Source organism: Lycium ferocissimum, chromosome 8, assembly GCF_029784015.1.
Source record: "Lycium ferocissimum isolate CSIRO_LF1 chromosome 8, AGI_CSIRO_Lferr_CH_V1, whole genome shotgun sequence".
NCBI classification, from domain to species: Eukaryota; Viridiplantae; Streptophyta; class Magnoliopsida; order Solanales; family Solanaceae; genus Lycium; species Lycium ferocissimum.
In genome coordinates, this window is record NC_081349.1 from 30135390 (window position 1) to 30151600 (window position 16211).

The 16211-nt window shown below is 36.8% G+C and overlaps 2 protein-coding genes across 2 annotated transcripts; both read right to left on the minus strand.

Moving 5' to 3' along the window:
- Window positions 1-11349, minus strand: LOC132067943 (anaphase-promoting complex subunit 2). Its single transcript, XM_059461366.1, has 16 exons — window positions 11080-11349; window positions 8077-8166; window positions 7221-7452; window positions 5779-6074; window positions 5509-5580; window positions 4716-4960; window positions 3558-3974; window positions 3265-3466; window positions 3013-3127; window positions 2852-2928; window positions 2051-2170; window positions 1813-1901; window positions 1635-1716; window positions 1358-1549; window positions 779-847; window positions 1-668 (listed from the first exon to the last, which is right to left on the minus strand). Exons 1-16 carry the CDS (start codon window positions 11290-11292, stop codon window positions 546-548), a joined length of 2634 nt encoding a protein of 877 aa, XP_059317349.1. The 5' UTR covers window positions 11293-11349; the 3' UTR covers window positions 1-545.
- Window positions 11350-13317: 1968 nt separating this feature from the next.
- LOC132067944 (pentatricopeptide repeat-containing protein At4g32450, mitochondrial-like) lies at window positions 13318-16211 on the minus strand. Its single transcript, XM_059461367.1, has one exon. It carries the CDS (start codon window positions 16194-16196, stop codon window positions 14004-14006), a length of 2193 nt encoding a protein of 730 aa, XP_059317350.1. The 5' UTR covers window positions 16197-16211; the 3' UTR covers window positions 13318-14003.

Sequence of the window (16211 nt, forward strand, 5' to 3'; positions counted from 1 at the left end):
TTGTTTTGGATAACAATGGTGATCCCTTTCATTTGAAATCAAAAGGCCAATGTACTCAGTTTACATCATGTACAGCAAATAAACAATGGCACTCCCTTTCTTTTGAAAGCACATGTGCAATCTACTCAGTTTACATCATATACAGCAAATAAGTATACTGTCAACTAAACTGACTAGGAAACTAGCTAAAGAGCACCAGATCCGACATCTTCTCTTGGCTGGCTTTGTCTCTTTATCTCTGTGTCGAGTGGAGGATCTGCTAATAAATATTACTAATGCTCTTCCTTATGCATATAGTAGCACGAGTCATACAACCAGCAGGAACCTTCTTAATTTGCACTTACCCTCAGCTTGATTAAATAGTACACAAATGATTGACTGCAAGGAGTTTACAGATATTTTCTGCACTTGAAAAGAGGAGAAAAAGAGATCTCTCTGTAGCCAAATGTTGTTACTTCTTTCTTAACCGCTCGTTATTGCATTTCATCAGTCTGAGAAGAGTGGCAATAAGATTCATGCCACCAAGAAAATGTAGACGGAATTGATCACTTTCTCAGAAAGTACATTCCATCTCTTAATTCCAACTTCTCCTCAGCAACTAAACCAGATAAGAAGCTTTGCAGTTGTTGCAGTGATTTGTCATAAGTAGGATCAGCAATGCAAAACATCTGCAGCAATAATTTAGTACTTTTAATTCTTCGGTATTTCATGGCCTCATGCCACAACATAGTTCCCAATTCAATTATAATTCTTCGCGAGATATAAAACAAATAATTACCTTGAGAGTATTATGAATACGGTCCAAAGCCATACTGCCGAAATTGGTAAGCATCCCAGTGATAAATTTCTGCAGTTAACACCAGCACCTTGTTAAGAAAGCACCAGTGTTTTCTTTTCTGTTTTTTGGTTTTTAGTTCTTTGCGAGATGGTTTCGGTCCTTAGAACAATGAATAAGCCTTGCCCAATATAAATTATTTAATAAATGATATATACATTACAGATATAAGATAAAACACAGCCAGGCAAGAAGCTGGCATCTCTGTCCTGCCTTGCAAAGATTTTCACAAGGAGTTTCCTGTATCAGTAAGGGAATAATGCACAATATTTCAAAAACCCAGGTACCTCACTAGCAAAGAAAAAATTGCAGGCTTATAAGAGCTTGTTATATGATGATTTCATGCAACTCAATAGTTTGGAAACACAGGCTTCCATAAGAGTACACAAAAAAACAGTTTTTGAGAGAAGAAAAGCTTCTACCATTTACACGTTGACAACTGATAAGAGTGTGTATCAGATTCAGATATATACAAGTTCCATTTATATGCAAAAGCAAGAACAAGGAATTTGAATGGTATACCTCATAAATAGTCATCTCTTTGCGCAATTGATCTTCAACAGAGGCCACAGACCGTTCACCATCGTCATCACCTGCCAATAGCTCCTCACAGCCTCCATCAATAGTACCACTTTTACCTGTATCATTCATGGTTTCCACCAGAGTAAAAGCATGATCAGCAGAGTCTGCCCCCATTGACTCTACCAGAACTCCCTAGTCAACCAAGTGAAAAAAGATCAAATAAATCTTTCCACCAGAGAACCATATACTGATGAAAATGCAAGTGAGGGGAACTAACCTTGCTTATCCAAAAATTTATTCTCCTATTCAACACATCAACAGGTACTCCAACTGCAGCTGCAAGATTCTTAGATGTCCACCTGCAACATGAGGTGTACATACCCTTTACAGCCGTTGCCAAAACTTTTCTGAAGCAATTGATAAAATGAAAATACAAAGATGATCCCCAAAATTACCTTTTCTGATCTTGAAACTGCATAATAATTGAAGCATGCAAAGGAGTTACATTGAACTGCATTGCTCTATCTTCAAATTGGAGCTCCAACTACAATAATGGCAGTAACAACAGTCAGTCGTCTGGTGTATAAAAAGATGCAGGGAACAGAGAACTCAGATCTAGAGATTTTAAATCAACTGTTTATATAGACTATTTCGAAAGACACACAAGTCCCAAGACACTGTACAGTGACTGACCTTTACGCTGCCCAGGTTTTTCTTCCACACTAGCTTACGTGGTGTCTTGATTTCAGTATACCTTTTAGCATAATCAGTCAGGAGCTGCTCCACAGGCTCTGGTAAGTTGACTGCCTCATCCTGCCATTAAATAAGAAGATTTTCTTACTTGACCAGCAAAAATGAAACTAAAACAAAGAAAGCTACATAAAGGCAAACAATTAACACTATTAACCGAAAGTCTGCATGAAGAATTTGTTTGGACCGGGAAGGGGGGGGGGGGGGTGGATGTCGTCCTTTTTTATCTATTTTTTCCTTTCTCTCTGTGAGATTCCAAAGACCTCCCTTTCCAATTTACATGAGCTCATACATAACTTCCGCAGTCTCTATGAAAGTAAAATAGCTCATCTGTTGATACCATGCTGCAGATACAACAGCGTCTAAACTCTTTGAAGGATGTCCAAAGGCAGACGCAATGACAATAGGAAGTATAAAGGAAAAATTTGTCAAAACATCAAGGATGTCAGGGGACATTTACTTGATTCAGACTAAGACCATGAAATGTGAATGTCAAGCATCCCGAACCCGTTAATTTATGATTATATTGGAAGGAGAAATCAACACTATAAAAATAAAATGGAGCAGTTCAGTTTGAAATGTTCTGCTTGTACGGTTCATTTCTAATGTTTACGTATTTAACTTCCTGTAGGGTAAAAGATAGTCCAGAATGGATGAAGACACTCCACTAGATAACTAAATAGTCTTACCAACAGATGGTAAATAAAATTATCGTATCAGTTAAATGGAAGAATAAGCGCATACCTGAATAGGAGGCCAGAAATTTGAAGATATGATGGTAGCATTAAGATTGTCTAGAGAAACATTGAGGTCTGTTTGCTCTGTATTTGCACAAATCCAGTAATCATTGAGAATAGTTAAAATAGTGGAAAGCCCAAGAACAGGACATAACGTACAATCATTACCTGGCTGTGGTTGATGCTTGATAGTTGCTTTTATATTTGTATTTGTCCTCTTGGAGTCAATCAAATCATTAAGCATTATTTCACATTTCTGCATGCTGCTTTCTCCAAAATGAATCTGCAAATGATAGAAATGTCAAGCTGACTATGTAAATCAGGATGAAATCATATAGCAGAAAAGGTGTCTATTTTTTAGTACACCATGTGACTGGTTTGAGACGATAGAGAACTAAACTCAGAGGTTTGACCACTAACCTTGAGAAGCTCTAGAGTACGTATTTCTGCATCTATGTCATAATCAGATTTGTTCAAAAGCTTTTCAGCCAGCATTACACGATATTCATTAACCAGCTGATCTTTGGAACCAATTATGCCAACTATCATGCCAAGTATGTCAACCTTCCTTCGGTATCTGCTTCCCTTTGATGGGTCAGCCTCTATAGGGTCAGGCTCCCAGCTTAAAGATTTCAGTTCATAAAAGATATATGCATAAGATTAAAAGTACAAGATAAAAGTATGTCAAAACAATAGAGACAAAGATGGCATACTTTTGTGCATTAATCCATGCTTGCTTGTCGTCAGAGTTAATATCATCATCAACAATAGTGCTCTCTTGACTCTCTTCATCTCTATTCAATTCTTCCAGCAGGCTATCCCCAGAACTGCCTGGTCCATTGGGATTTCCACCAGTTCCATCAGTAAGCATGGTCACAATGCATTTAATTGTATCTTTTCTCCCCCTCAGGTATTCCCTTATTGGCTCACCAACAGCTTCAAGAAAAACACCTGCAGGATCTATAGTTCGAAGTGCTTTGATTGTTGAAACATATTGGTGCAATATGTCATTGGTTGAGGCACCCGCTGTTAGTAATCTATATCTCAGTGAAGAGATAAAAGAATCTACCAGCTTTGAATGCTGCCCAGTGTACTCAAGACATTGTTTCAAGTCTTCAATAGCAGGAGAACTGTCAAATTTTATCGGTCATTAACTCGCAAGTTGAATATTGAGATCTTACATGAATAAAATATTTACAGTGTTGGTATTTCTTCCATTTCCAGCTGAATTGGTACTAAAAGCCTAAATGGTAGAAACAAAACCAGAGAATGCTGCATCAAGTATTTTTTGTAAGATGAAAGAAAACGGAACCCGACATAGTAAATTAGTCACAGGGAAGATTGGAAGAACATACTTAAAGTAAAGATCAGGAAATTGTGAATACAAATCCATCCTCTATGCATGTTATATCCATTTAAAAATTAGTAACAAAATTAACTAAGCAAATAATGTTGCAGTTTGAATGGAATAGAAGGGAAAGAAACGAGATAAGAAATCAGGGGTGAGTCTGTTTCTTGGCTTTCAGATTGAATTTTTGGAAGAGAAGGAAGGGACTTGGTTCTAATGGAACTTTTCTAAAGCCAAAAAAGACGGTAGATGTATTAACAAGAGAAATACTTCGCTAAGGGTAGCAGGGTCGAGGTATCTCTTCCTTTCTCATCCAAACACAGAAAATTATTACTCTTCTTTCCCCTCCTCTCTTTTCTTTTATGTGGTCCTCATTCTTTCTTTTCATTTCTTTCCTTCTGAATATCTACGAGTTTTGTTGCTTGGAAGCCTGCTATAAGATACACTTATGTACAGAGAAACCCCCCCACGACACACACAGAGACAAAATAAATGAAGAAAAGAAAATGAAATAGTAAATTACCTGTCCGGGTAGTCCACAATGATTTCAAAAAGTTTGGCTATTCTGAGATCCTGCAAGGTTTCATAAGCATAATACTCTAAGCGCAATTGCCATCTAACAAGACCCTCAGATGGAACTCCAGTTCCAGAATAGCACAAGGAGGGGTGGGATGCCAGGGGCGATTTCAGGCCAGAGGAAGGGCCATCGCAGCTAGTAAAATCACCAAGGTAATCAAGAAGTGCTCGCAGGAACTGAAGGGGCACAGCCTGCACAAATTGGTTCTCAATGTTAGAAAATCGGATCCAGTAGAAATTTCCTGATTAGTCAGATTGATCTAAACATAGGTTTATCCATGTTCTTCAAGTTTGAGCAAAATTCATGAGGAATTGATATTCATAACCAACCTTTCACAAAGTTATTCTATCATTCATTTTGTCATCTCTACAATGTCACCAAGCTATCGATACACAAATTACATGAGTGAAAGTATCACTAACAAAAAATTGATTAAAAACATAACAAAATCCATTAGATCCATCTGACTCTAAATGTCCGATTATCGTATTGCAGAATATCAATGAATCCAAACTAGTGCACTAGGCAAGGAAAAGAGATTTCTTATTTCAGGAAGCCAGTAGATCAATATCCTAAATTAGTTAAATGACCACCAGACAGTAAGTCGTTGCAACTATATTACTGTTGAAGAAGATAACTTCCAAATGACTTTGTATTGCAACACCAAAATAAAACTCCAAAAGGACCTTTGTCAGATTAACTTGAGACGTAAAATTGGGATCATGCAGATGAGACCAACCTGTATCCATGCTTTGATGGACTTCAAAACAGAGCTCCTATAGTCATCACCAGCCAAATCATGTACTTTGTCCTATCACCCACATTCAAAGAATAAATGTGTACAAGATTAAATGAAATGTTTACTTATAGAAAATCTGAAACGAAGGATTTTTTTTTTTTTTGGTCAAATTAACAAAATCAAGGATGCTTAAGAATCACCACAATAAGGTTGACGTCAACTGAAAATGTAGATAGATCGACTGAAACTTAATCACTGATGGCCATATACCTTTAGAAGAAAGAATATAGCAGAAGCATATGCATCTTCCGCCATAGACGTAAAGCCAATATTTCTCAGATCACGAACAACCATTCCAATGTTCTTCACCAACTTATTGTTATCTGAAAATAATGCATATTTATGGTTTATATCACTATCCATATTACCACATTTGTAGGGTAGTTTTCTTTTCTCATCTAAATCCATTTTATCATCCATGTCTAACTCATCTTCATCCTCAGGATTCGCAGCGGCAATTGTACTCAGCTCTTCCAGTCTTCCTTTGAAGTACCACTGTAGTATGCCTAAAAAATATAGTAAGGGGAAGGATAAGCAAGAGTTGCTTACTAAGATGTACATTTTATAGATCATAGCCATAGAAACATCTTTAAATATCAAGCTTTCCTTAACCACTCTGCCTCTTCCAAAAAGCGATAACGAAGAATAAATGTATAAGAATTTCAAACTTCTTCCTTGCCAAAATCTGTGTGTATGTTGTTATTGTTTTATGTGTGTGTGTGTGTGTGTGTGTAGTATAAAGACATCTTCTAACTTAGAGATTCAGAAATCAAAGGAGTAAAATCAGTGACTAAAGAAGTTTAATTCTTGCGTTGCACCAGACAACCCCGGCGATGGTACTAAACATTTGTGTAATTCGCCACATGCTTGGTCCAAGAACAAAACTGAGTCAAATGGAACATCGAGAAAAGAGAATGATGTAACTTCAAATCCAAAACAAACAATCTCAGGACCTCAGAAACCTAGCATATACATGATCAGGCTGTAGTTTACATTCTTTTATTTTGACAATTCAAGAGGTAATTTGAACAGGGCTTAATATGAATAATACAGGTCAATAACAAATGAAAGTCCCAAATGCATGTGTTTCCATCAGTGAGTACAAATTAAAAGAACAGCCTTTCAGCTTCAATACACTGAGGTTGCTGCCACCCTTTTATCCCCAAGAGACATGCTCATGTAATATAGCTGTTCAAGAATTTTCACATAAATTACCATTTTGCAGTAAACAACAAACAACAATGATCAATGAAGTATAGGAATTATATTATGCCTAATAAAATCCTCCCCCCCCCCCCCCCCCCAAAACCTCTTTCTACGCCCTTACAGTCTCGGTTTAACCATTACTTGAAGATCATAAAAACAGAATGTTCTATAAAGGTGGTCAGTATCATACTTTAAAGCTTCAGCTATAGTATTACCACCAATTAGCCATTTGAGAAAGGAAGTCAAATGAACAGAATTCTGTTATCGAGACAGCAGCTACATTTGTTGACATTGCATAAAGGATAAGGAGAAACACATTGGGAATGTTACCTGTTTCAAAAAAGAAAAGGAGAAACACATTGCGAAGTGGGGAAACATTTAAAAAGGACAACTAAGCAAAGCTCCTGAGCAGCATGTACTAACATTCTATGAAGCAATCCACATACCAGGAAAATGGCGAGGAAGGCTAGCCAAAAGAACTGAAGACACAATTAGTTGATATTTTGAGAAAAGATAAACTCGAGTAGAATCTGGGTTCGCTTGTCCTTGCGCCTTGTTTTCTTCATAGGACTGTAAAGCATGAACCAACAATAATAGGCACTTCTCCTGGTACTGTTTTTCCGATGATATCTCTCCCAAAGCTTTACATATAACTTGCTGAATCTCTTCTTCTAGAATCTGCATCAATACCAAATCAGGATTTACTACCATATAAAATTGCCAAGCCCTAAAGGCTAAAACCAAGTCCTAGCCTGAGCCATATTAAAATGCTAACATGACAGCAGCAATAGTGAGAATATACCATCCTCATCCGCTAACTAAACAAGGTAATATTTGACAAATAACATGTGTTTTCCATGTCAATTACTTCCCAAATAAAAAAAATGCATTTACATGTAATGTTAAGATTCAAAACTATAAGCCTCTAGTTCAAACAGTGTTAAATAAATTTGTTGCAAGAACCAAGAAGTGAAAGACCAAGAAAATTATGGTAATCAGAAAATATTATAACTAAAACCAAAAAAAGAGTGTAAACCACTGACTAAAAGGTGTGTAAATGGGGTTGTTAGGTGGTGTAAGACTGGATGGAGAACAAAATTGGAAAATTTTACACTAAGTAATAATATCCAAAAATTACAACAAATATAGAGAATCCTCATTAACAGTAATCCTGCATCTGCACAGACACAGACAAGGTCTCGGTGAAAATCAAGTAGTAATTATTTCTTGTAATTCCATAGAACAGGCCTTCTCTTTAATGTATAAGAATATATGGCATGACAAAGGACCATATGTACATACTGGATCCTTATTAGTTTCAAATGGTGCAACGCTGCTGTAAGGTACAAAATAACTCCAGAACCTTCTTGCTCCATTTCTTTCGAAAGTTTCCTGTTCCAACACAATATTGTCACTGTGAGTTCAATAAAGCACCTAGTAGAGTCATTATAGTCACACCAACAACAACATACCCAGTGAAATCCCACAAAGTGGGGTCTGAGGAGGGTAGAGTGTACGCAGACCTTACCCCTACCTTTGGAGGTAGAGAGACTGTTTCCGAAAGACCCTCGGCATAAGGATAAGCAATTGAAGTCATTATAGTCACACCAGCTTTAGAAAATGCGAAAACTAAGTTACATCATAAATTTGGGAATTAATGAATGATAGTTTGAATGGTGTGGCTGAAAATGTTTTCTCAGAGAATATTTAGGGTTGATGAAATCATTTGCAAATATTTTGAATGTTTGTCCTTGGAGAAAACATTCCAAATTCAAGGTACTCAAATATTGAAATAAGTACATCAACCAAATATTGTCTGTGAAAACATTTCTCGATATTTGAATCCTTCGAATAGTTGAAACTTTTTTGTCCAAAGAGAAATTTTTCTGATAAGAGAATAAAACTGTTTCGGTCACTTCGGTTTGGAATTCATTTTCCATTATTCTCCTTATATCCAATACTATACCTTCTATAATTACCATATATCACCTATTATTATAACCAATCAAACACAGGAAACACTAATCCAGGTTATAATTTCCAAGGTAAATGTTTTCTCCCAAACAAAACCATACCAAAGAAACAATCTTTACTTGTACTTAGCGAAATTGAGAAGCTACGATTTTTTTACGGAAAAGGGCCAAATATACCCCTGTACTATTGGAAAAGGGCCAAATATACCCTTCGTTATACTTTGGGTCCAAATATACCCTTGCCGTTATACTATTGGCTCAAATATACCCCTCATCCGTTAAAGTTGTCCAAGGTGGACATCCAATCCTACGTGGCATTGACATTTGATGAGGTGGATGCTACGTGACACGCCACCTCAGCGTCCCTAACCCATTTTACACCTCACCTCTATTTCTACTTCCACCACTAAATTTTTCTTCCCCTCCGCCACCATTACGGCCGCCACAACCATTCTCGCCACCATTGCGACTGTTTACTATGTTATGCAGGTTAAGACTCATTTAGGGAAGTTACATACATGTAATTAATCTTTCTTGCTACATCTTTGAAGTGAGACTCTGGTAGTGCTGCAAAGGATTGGCTATTAACACCAAGTCTGTTGAGATTTATCCATACATGTTAATTTTATAGCTTCTTCACCTGATAAAGCAGTGGTGGCACTATCTCCTTTCGAATGATAAAAAAAATTATGGTGAGAGTCAGGGACAGAGGAAACAAAAGTGAGACTCAATTTCAGTGAAGAAGGCAAGATAGTGATAATGGTGGATTCGTAAATTTGAAGAAGTGTAAAGTGCTGCTCAGTCTCTATCAGCACAATCTGGGAAGGAAAAGTTTGTTGAACGCAGCACTCAGACGCTAAGAAAAGTCTGGCCAGCTATACCATTAAAATTGGACCTCGCCACAGTCGTGGTGGCGGTAATGGTGGTGGAGGGAACGAAAATTTTAGTGGTGAAGAGGAAATAGAGGTCAGGGGTAAAATGGGTTAGGGGCGCTGTGGCGTGCCACGTGGCATCCACCTCATCAAATGTCAATGCCACGTAGGATTGAATGTCCACCTTGAACAACTTTAACAGATGAGGGGTATATTTGGGCCAATAGTATAATGGCAGGGGTATATTTGGACCCAAAGTATAACGAAGAGTATATTTGGCCCTTTTCGATTTTTTAATATTTTAATCTACTTTCAAAATATGCACATTTTATTCAAAACAAAAACACTATAATATACTCCCTCTGTTTCAATTTGTTTGTCTAACTTTCCTTTTGAGTCCGTTTAAAAAAGAATGCCATTTTGTTTTTTTGGCAACTTTTTAATTCTAACTTTCCACATGGCAGGGTTAATACCACAAGATTATGATTAAAGGGCATTTTGGTACATTCTAAATATCTTTAATTTAAGACTATAAGATTCAAAAGTCTTTCTTTCTTACTTCTTGCCAAGTCAAAACCAGATAAACAAATTGAAACGGAGGAAGTATAATTGAGCAGACCTTGATGCAGCGAAGGAAGTGTTGTCCAAATCCAGGTTACAATTTTCCAAGGTAAAACATTTTCTTCCAAACTAAACCATCCCAAAGGAACAATCTTTACTTGTACTAAGCAAAATTGAGTAGCTATGATTCTTTAGTATTTTAAATACTACCTCCGTCCCAATTATAAGTGTCTTACTTTCCTTTTCGGTCTGTCCCAAAAAAGAGTGCCTCTTTCCACATTTAATAAGTTGACAATTCAAACATCCTAAATGGCAAGTTTATAACCACAAGTTCAAAGGGACATTTTAGTACTTTATACACATCTTTAATTTGGGACCACATCTTTAAGTTCAAACATTTTTTTTCTGTTTTGAAAGGGGTAACTGTAAGATTAAAAAGTCTCTCTTTATTTCTTAAACTCCGTGTCTATTCAAACTAAGACACTTAAATTGGAACGGAGGAAGTACTTTAGAAATAAGCACACTTTACTCAAAACAAAGAAAACACAATATATATATATATATATCCCAAAAGCAACAATCTGTACTTGTACTTAGCAAAATTGAGTAGCTATGATTGTTTAGTATTCTAATCTACCTTTTGAAATATGCACATTTTATTCAAACAAAAAACACTACTCCCTTTCAATCCATTTTATTTTTCTATGGCACGCCCTTAAGAAAACATTAACTAAAAGGTTTGATTTGACTAAATTTATCCATATTTATTGAGTAAGGGTAAAGATGGAAAAAAATACTTAATTATAACTTGGTTTTCTAAAATGACAATCATTTTGGACCATCTATTTTTAGTAAGGACGAAAAGTAAAATGATATGATTCAGAGTTAATTAAGCAGACCTGGATGGAGCGAAGGAAGTGTTGTTCAACTAGAGACGCAAGGCCGTGTTTGGAGAGATTCTTAGCTGTCTTTACAAATTCGGAGCTGAATGACAAGTCACCATTGCCTTTGAGAAGAGATTCTGAAGTGGAGCAAAAGGCGTTCCAGTTTTCAGATATTTGTGCTATGGAATCATCACTCAGTGACTCCAATATCCCCAAACCGCACGTCATTGTATTTGTTGTGAGGACAGAAACCCTAATTGACTAAAATCCCAGCAAAATAAAGAGTAAAGGAGAGTTTTAGAGAGAGGGAAAGTGGAGCTTCAATGGTGTGAAGAAGAATTGAGCTAATGTATTTGCCGCCATTTTCATTGTTTGAGTGAACTTTTGACTGAAGCCCATTTTGTTCATACCCGACCCGAATGACATCTAACATCCCCAATAACTTTTATTTTGTTACTATACTATATACCGAAAAGGCTCTAATATGCAAACTTTCGAAAATGGCTTATTTATGTGCAAAGTCATCTTGGAGCTCATTTATTTATCGCCATCTTAATTCTGCAAAATGGCTCATTCATGTCATGTTAAAAATGGGCTTTTCATTAACGCCATTTTTCATTAATACCAGATTTGACATTTGGCTTCCAATTAGAGATTCACGTTGTTTAATTCAATCAGCCCAATTTTAAATTCCAAATTAATAAAAAAAAAATCCGACCCAAATTAATGAAAAATGGCATGAATGAGCCATTTTGGTAACGGCGATGGCATAAATGAACCAAACTATTGACGAGTAGCATAGATGAGCCATTTTCGATAGTTCGATAGCATATTTGAGCCTTTTTTGTACTATATATATTGACCACCTACAAATATTCCATGTTTAAATTATACTCCTACTTTATCTCTTTGCATATTACCTACTACTTCTGGTTAGTTGATACATAATTCGACTAATTGGGTCGTAGTACATGGGGAGAATGGTGTCGGGATCAAGGTTGGGAAGTGAGAAATTTATGATAGGAAATGTTTTCTGTTAAATGAATCTTATATGATACGAATTTAATTTAGTCAGGTTAATGGTACCGGATATAAGATGATTATGCCAAAAGAAAATTAATTACGTGCCTCCTTTTACCTTAGATTTGTTATCACAAATATATTGTAATTAAATGTTCAATATAAGAGTATCAAATAACGCTATATTAAGAGGAACACTAAAATAGCATATGCTAAAATATGAAATAAACTAGTAGATATATAAATTAATAATCTTAGCTTTAAACATAAAAGTTATACCTTTTTTTTTTGGGTTGCAAAATGAAGTTTTATTAATACTACGTAGTCATAACATTACAAACACTGAGATTGCCAAGTTTGGCTAAGTTACTACAAACACTAGGAGGTATTTTTCTTATACTATAGCTTCCTCCTTTATCATTAGCTAGAGTAGACAACAACCATGGTGGTGGACATAACGAAAACACTAGTTGATCATTAGTTGCCTTTTGGATTCCTTCCTTTGCCAAAACATGTGCTGCTTGGTTTCCTTCACGGAAGCAGTGTCTGATCTTCGGATTCGCCAACTTCTTCAGCCAACATTTGCAAGATGCAATAAAGGCTAGAAAATTGTGAATTACTATAATCAGTTAGCATAATGATTACCTCCGAGGAATCAGACTCAATTTCCAGCAGATGAATGGAATATTCATGTGCCATTTTTGTTCTCTGAAGAAGAGCAGTAAGTTCCATATACGTGTGATTAAAGCTCATACCTTTTTGGGAAAAGCCAATGATCCAATTGCCTTGATCATCTCTTATGACGACTCCTATTCTAACAAAGTTTTGAGTGTGGATGATAAAAGTTTAAGTTTCATCACTACTTCCAAATTAATACCGTTGGACATTATGAAAACAAGCAAGAGATTATAAGTACATGAGTTAACTGAAGTAGTAAAAGTTGATATGCATTTTTGTCATTTTAAATCAACACGTATATTTTCTTATTTCATATTAGATTTTGATTTAAGACAATATAGGAGTAGTAATTACCACATAATGATTGCTGGATGAACATTGCGCGCATTCAAATATAATCAGCAGAACTTAGTACCGTTATTATTATTATTTGAAGTAACAAAACAAGATTCGAAGAAAACAAAATTATAAATATACTGTATGATATACTGTTTTCTTTATTCTGTTTCAGAACATAATATTTCAGCTTGGACCCAAATTGCTACAATGATCAGGTTTTGATTTCCAACTGCTGAAATTGAAAAATTGGACACTTGAACCAACTCCAAGTCTCCAACTCTGTTCAAACGTGATAAAAGAGTAAAAAATGTCATCATACCAGTTAAAAAGGGTTCAACCAAAGTACAAGGAAACAACATCCCATGTTACTAACATTACTGCTTTAGGAAAAAATCAAAGTATCAAATGAAGATAATCTTATCCTACTACTCTCTATACTTCAGAATGTGAAGCAATTAGCTTGAGACTTGGAAAACAATTCCACTTCATCGCCAGCTGCCCCCGACTAGTCTAGCTAATCCACTTTGAGAAGGTGGTTGATCTCTGTTTGGTTGTGTCCCGGGTGAACAGGATACAGAAGCTCTTTATAGTACTCGATGAGTCAATGGCTCGTCCTTTACAATCTTTAGTACAATAACTCAAGTATCTGCAACTGCGCTCACCTTTGTATCCGTTATGGACAACTTATGAATATTGACACTTTACCAGCACTAACCAAATCAAGAGGCTATGTGGCATTAAATATGGTATTTGCCAATCTTTGAACACCGTGTCGTTCAGAGCTGATAGAGTAAGGAAAAGAAATCCCATCTGCTATGAATGATAGCTTTGCCAGACACTCTGGCTGTGCTAAAGCAAGAAAAAGATGGTCAGAACTAAGTATTACCTGAAAGCTAGGATCTTCACCAATAATCCCGACACGAGCACAATCCGTCTTTTAAATGATGAAATCTCTTAGCATCTCGCATGATAATTTCCCGACCAACAAGCTTTGAAGCAATCTTCAATGCATTATGGCAATCACCACAGACACGTAGATTCTTTATAATCCGGATTGGTGATCGTGCAGAGCTATTCATAAGACCTTGAGCAAAAGCCAATCTCTCGCTGTGAGCCATTAAAGCGTCCTCTTTCGTTTCTTGGTCTACATCATGTAACACAAACTTAGTCTCTGGTATATAACCATCCTCCTTCATTAGCTGCTTTAAACCCCTAAGCAATGCATATATCTTCTCATGATCAGGATGTGATCTATCTCCTGCCCGATATTCATGAACTTTGCTTCTAGCCTCAAGAAGACTTTGAGCAGATTTCTTCTTCTCTTTCTCCTTAACTATGTCTGACGCTTTTACAGCCAAAAAACCTTCCTTTGACTGTTCATCCAAACGAGATGGGTCTAGGCACTCAACAATCTCAGCACAACGATCCCCAAGCTCCAAGTTCCCTTGAATTCTACAGAGATTCATCATGGTTTCCCATACTTCAACACTTGGCTCTATAGGCATCCTCTCAATGAACTCCATAGCTTCATCGAGATATCCTGTACTTGCCAACATATCTACCACTCCCACATATTGCTCCATGGAGAGAACAATGCCATAATCCTTACTCATTGACTCAAAGTGCAACATGCCCTCAACTATATCACCAACAACACTACAAGCATGGAAGACACCTAGAAACATTTGGCCATCAGGTTTCATCCCAGTTTTCTTGAATTCCCCAAACAATTCTATGGCATCTTCTCCAAGACCATTTTTACTAAGCCAGGTAATCATTGTGTCCCAAGAAGTCAGATTACGCTGAGGCATTTTTCGAAACAACAAAAAGGCATCATTCATGGAGCCACATTTTCCATACATTTCAAGAATCTTATTGTGCATTTTGATGTCAAGGTTAGGATGAGATCTCACAAGGTGCTCATGAACTGATTTAGCATCCTCAAGGGATTTATCCTCGCCACACACATTCATTAACATAATATATCGAGAAAAATCGACTGTGACATGTTGCTGCTCCAACAAATGCAAAACTTCAACTGCCTCCTTCACTTTGCCTTCTTTACAGAAGTCATCGAGCTCATCAATTGAGCCTTTTTTATAGCTGCTATCAGCAGAATCGATTGACTGTTCAACAGGTGCTGAACTTCTCATTTCTTGATGGCCTACTATTCCATTCTGTGATTGATAAGAAGCTTCATGTCCAGCACTAGAAGGGTTAAAGCCGCTTAAATTTTGCTGATATTGGCCGATCATCTCCCTTGAGTAGCCACTTGAATTCGTATGCCTTTCCATATTATACCCACTTGCACTTTGTGGATACGTTTCAGAATTTCCAGATTGACCATTTCTTACATCTCCAGGGTTATAATCGGGAAGATTCTGCTGAGGCGCTCCTATGTTTCTCGTGTAATTACCACTGAAACGCTGCTGAGGCATTTCACCGTTTCCACCATAATAACCATTTAGATTCTGTTGATAGTGTCCATAAACTCCGTTTTGACTCGGCTGAGCTCCTACACCTCCCTCAAACCTGGAACTATGCAGCAAATTTGATGAATTTTCACCCTGATAACCACTATCATTTCTATTATGGACTAAATTACTCTGATAATCCTTTCGAGCCCCGAAATCATTACTCCCATTTCGCCAAACAGTTTGCTGAAACTCGTTTCTAGATGAACCATCGACACGCCCAGATGAAAAGTTGTCATTTTTCGCATGTGCGTTCTGCTTAAACCCTTTATTAGTTGGTTCTTGAAATTCAGTTCTAGGTTTTGGGGGATAAACCCCACTAGGGATCTGCTCTATTCTCCTAGAATTTCCACTATATGCCCATTCTTGACCCTGACAGTTTGGTTTATTCAAAGAACCTGTATTGTTTGAGTTATAATTGAAACCCCCATTTGGGTTTTGCTGAGAATCGGTGTTATTTCCCCCCTTCAACTCGCTATAGTTATCAACCTCAGATAATTGAGTAGCAGTGCTGATATTTCTTAAGAGAGTAAGGAACTTTAAATGATGAGGTTGTCTGCATACCTTTGATAGAGTTGTCAATGATTTGGAAGTGAGTGTTGTGCCTCTACTTCTATACATTTTTGGGTCGAACTG

Bases quoted from the DNA above. Each gene is read 5' to 3' on its own strand.
- LOC132067943 (XM_059461366.1), bottom strand. From the start codon at position 11,292: ATGACGTGCGGTTTGGGGATATTGGAGTCACTGAGTGATGATTCCATA. The intron at 7,453-8,076 runs GTATGTACATAT...GTATTGATGCAG, and splicing joins TTGAAACTAATAAGGATCCA to ATTCTAGAAGAAGAGATTCA. The intron at 669-778 runs GTAATTATTTGT...TTATTGCTGCAG, and splicing joins GTATTCATAATACTCTCAAG to ATGTTTTGCATTGCTGATCC.
- LOC132067944 (XM_059461367.1), bottom strand. From the start codon at position 16,196: ATGTATAGAAGTAGAGGCACAACACTCACTTCCAAATCATTGACAACT.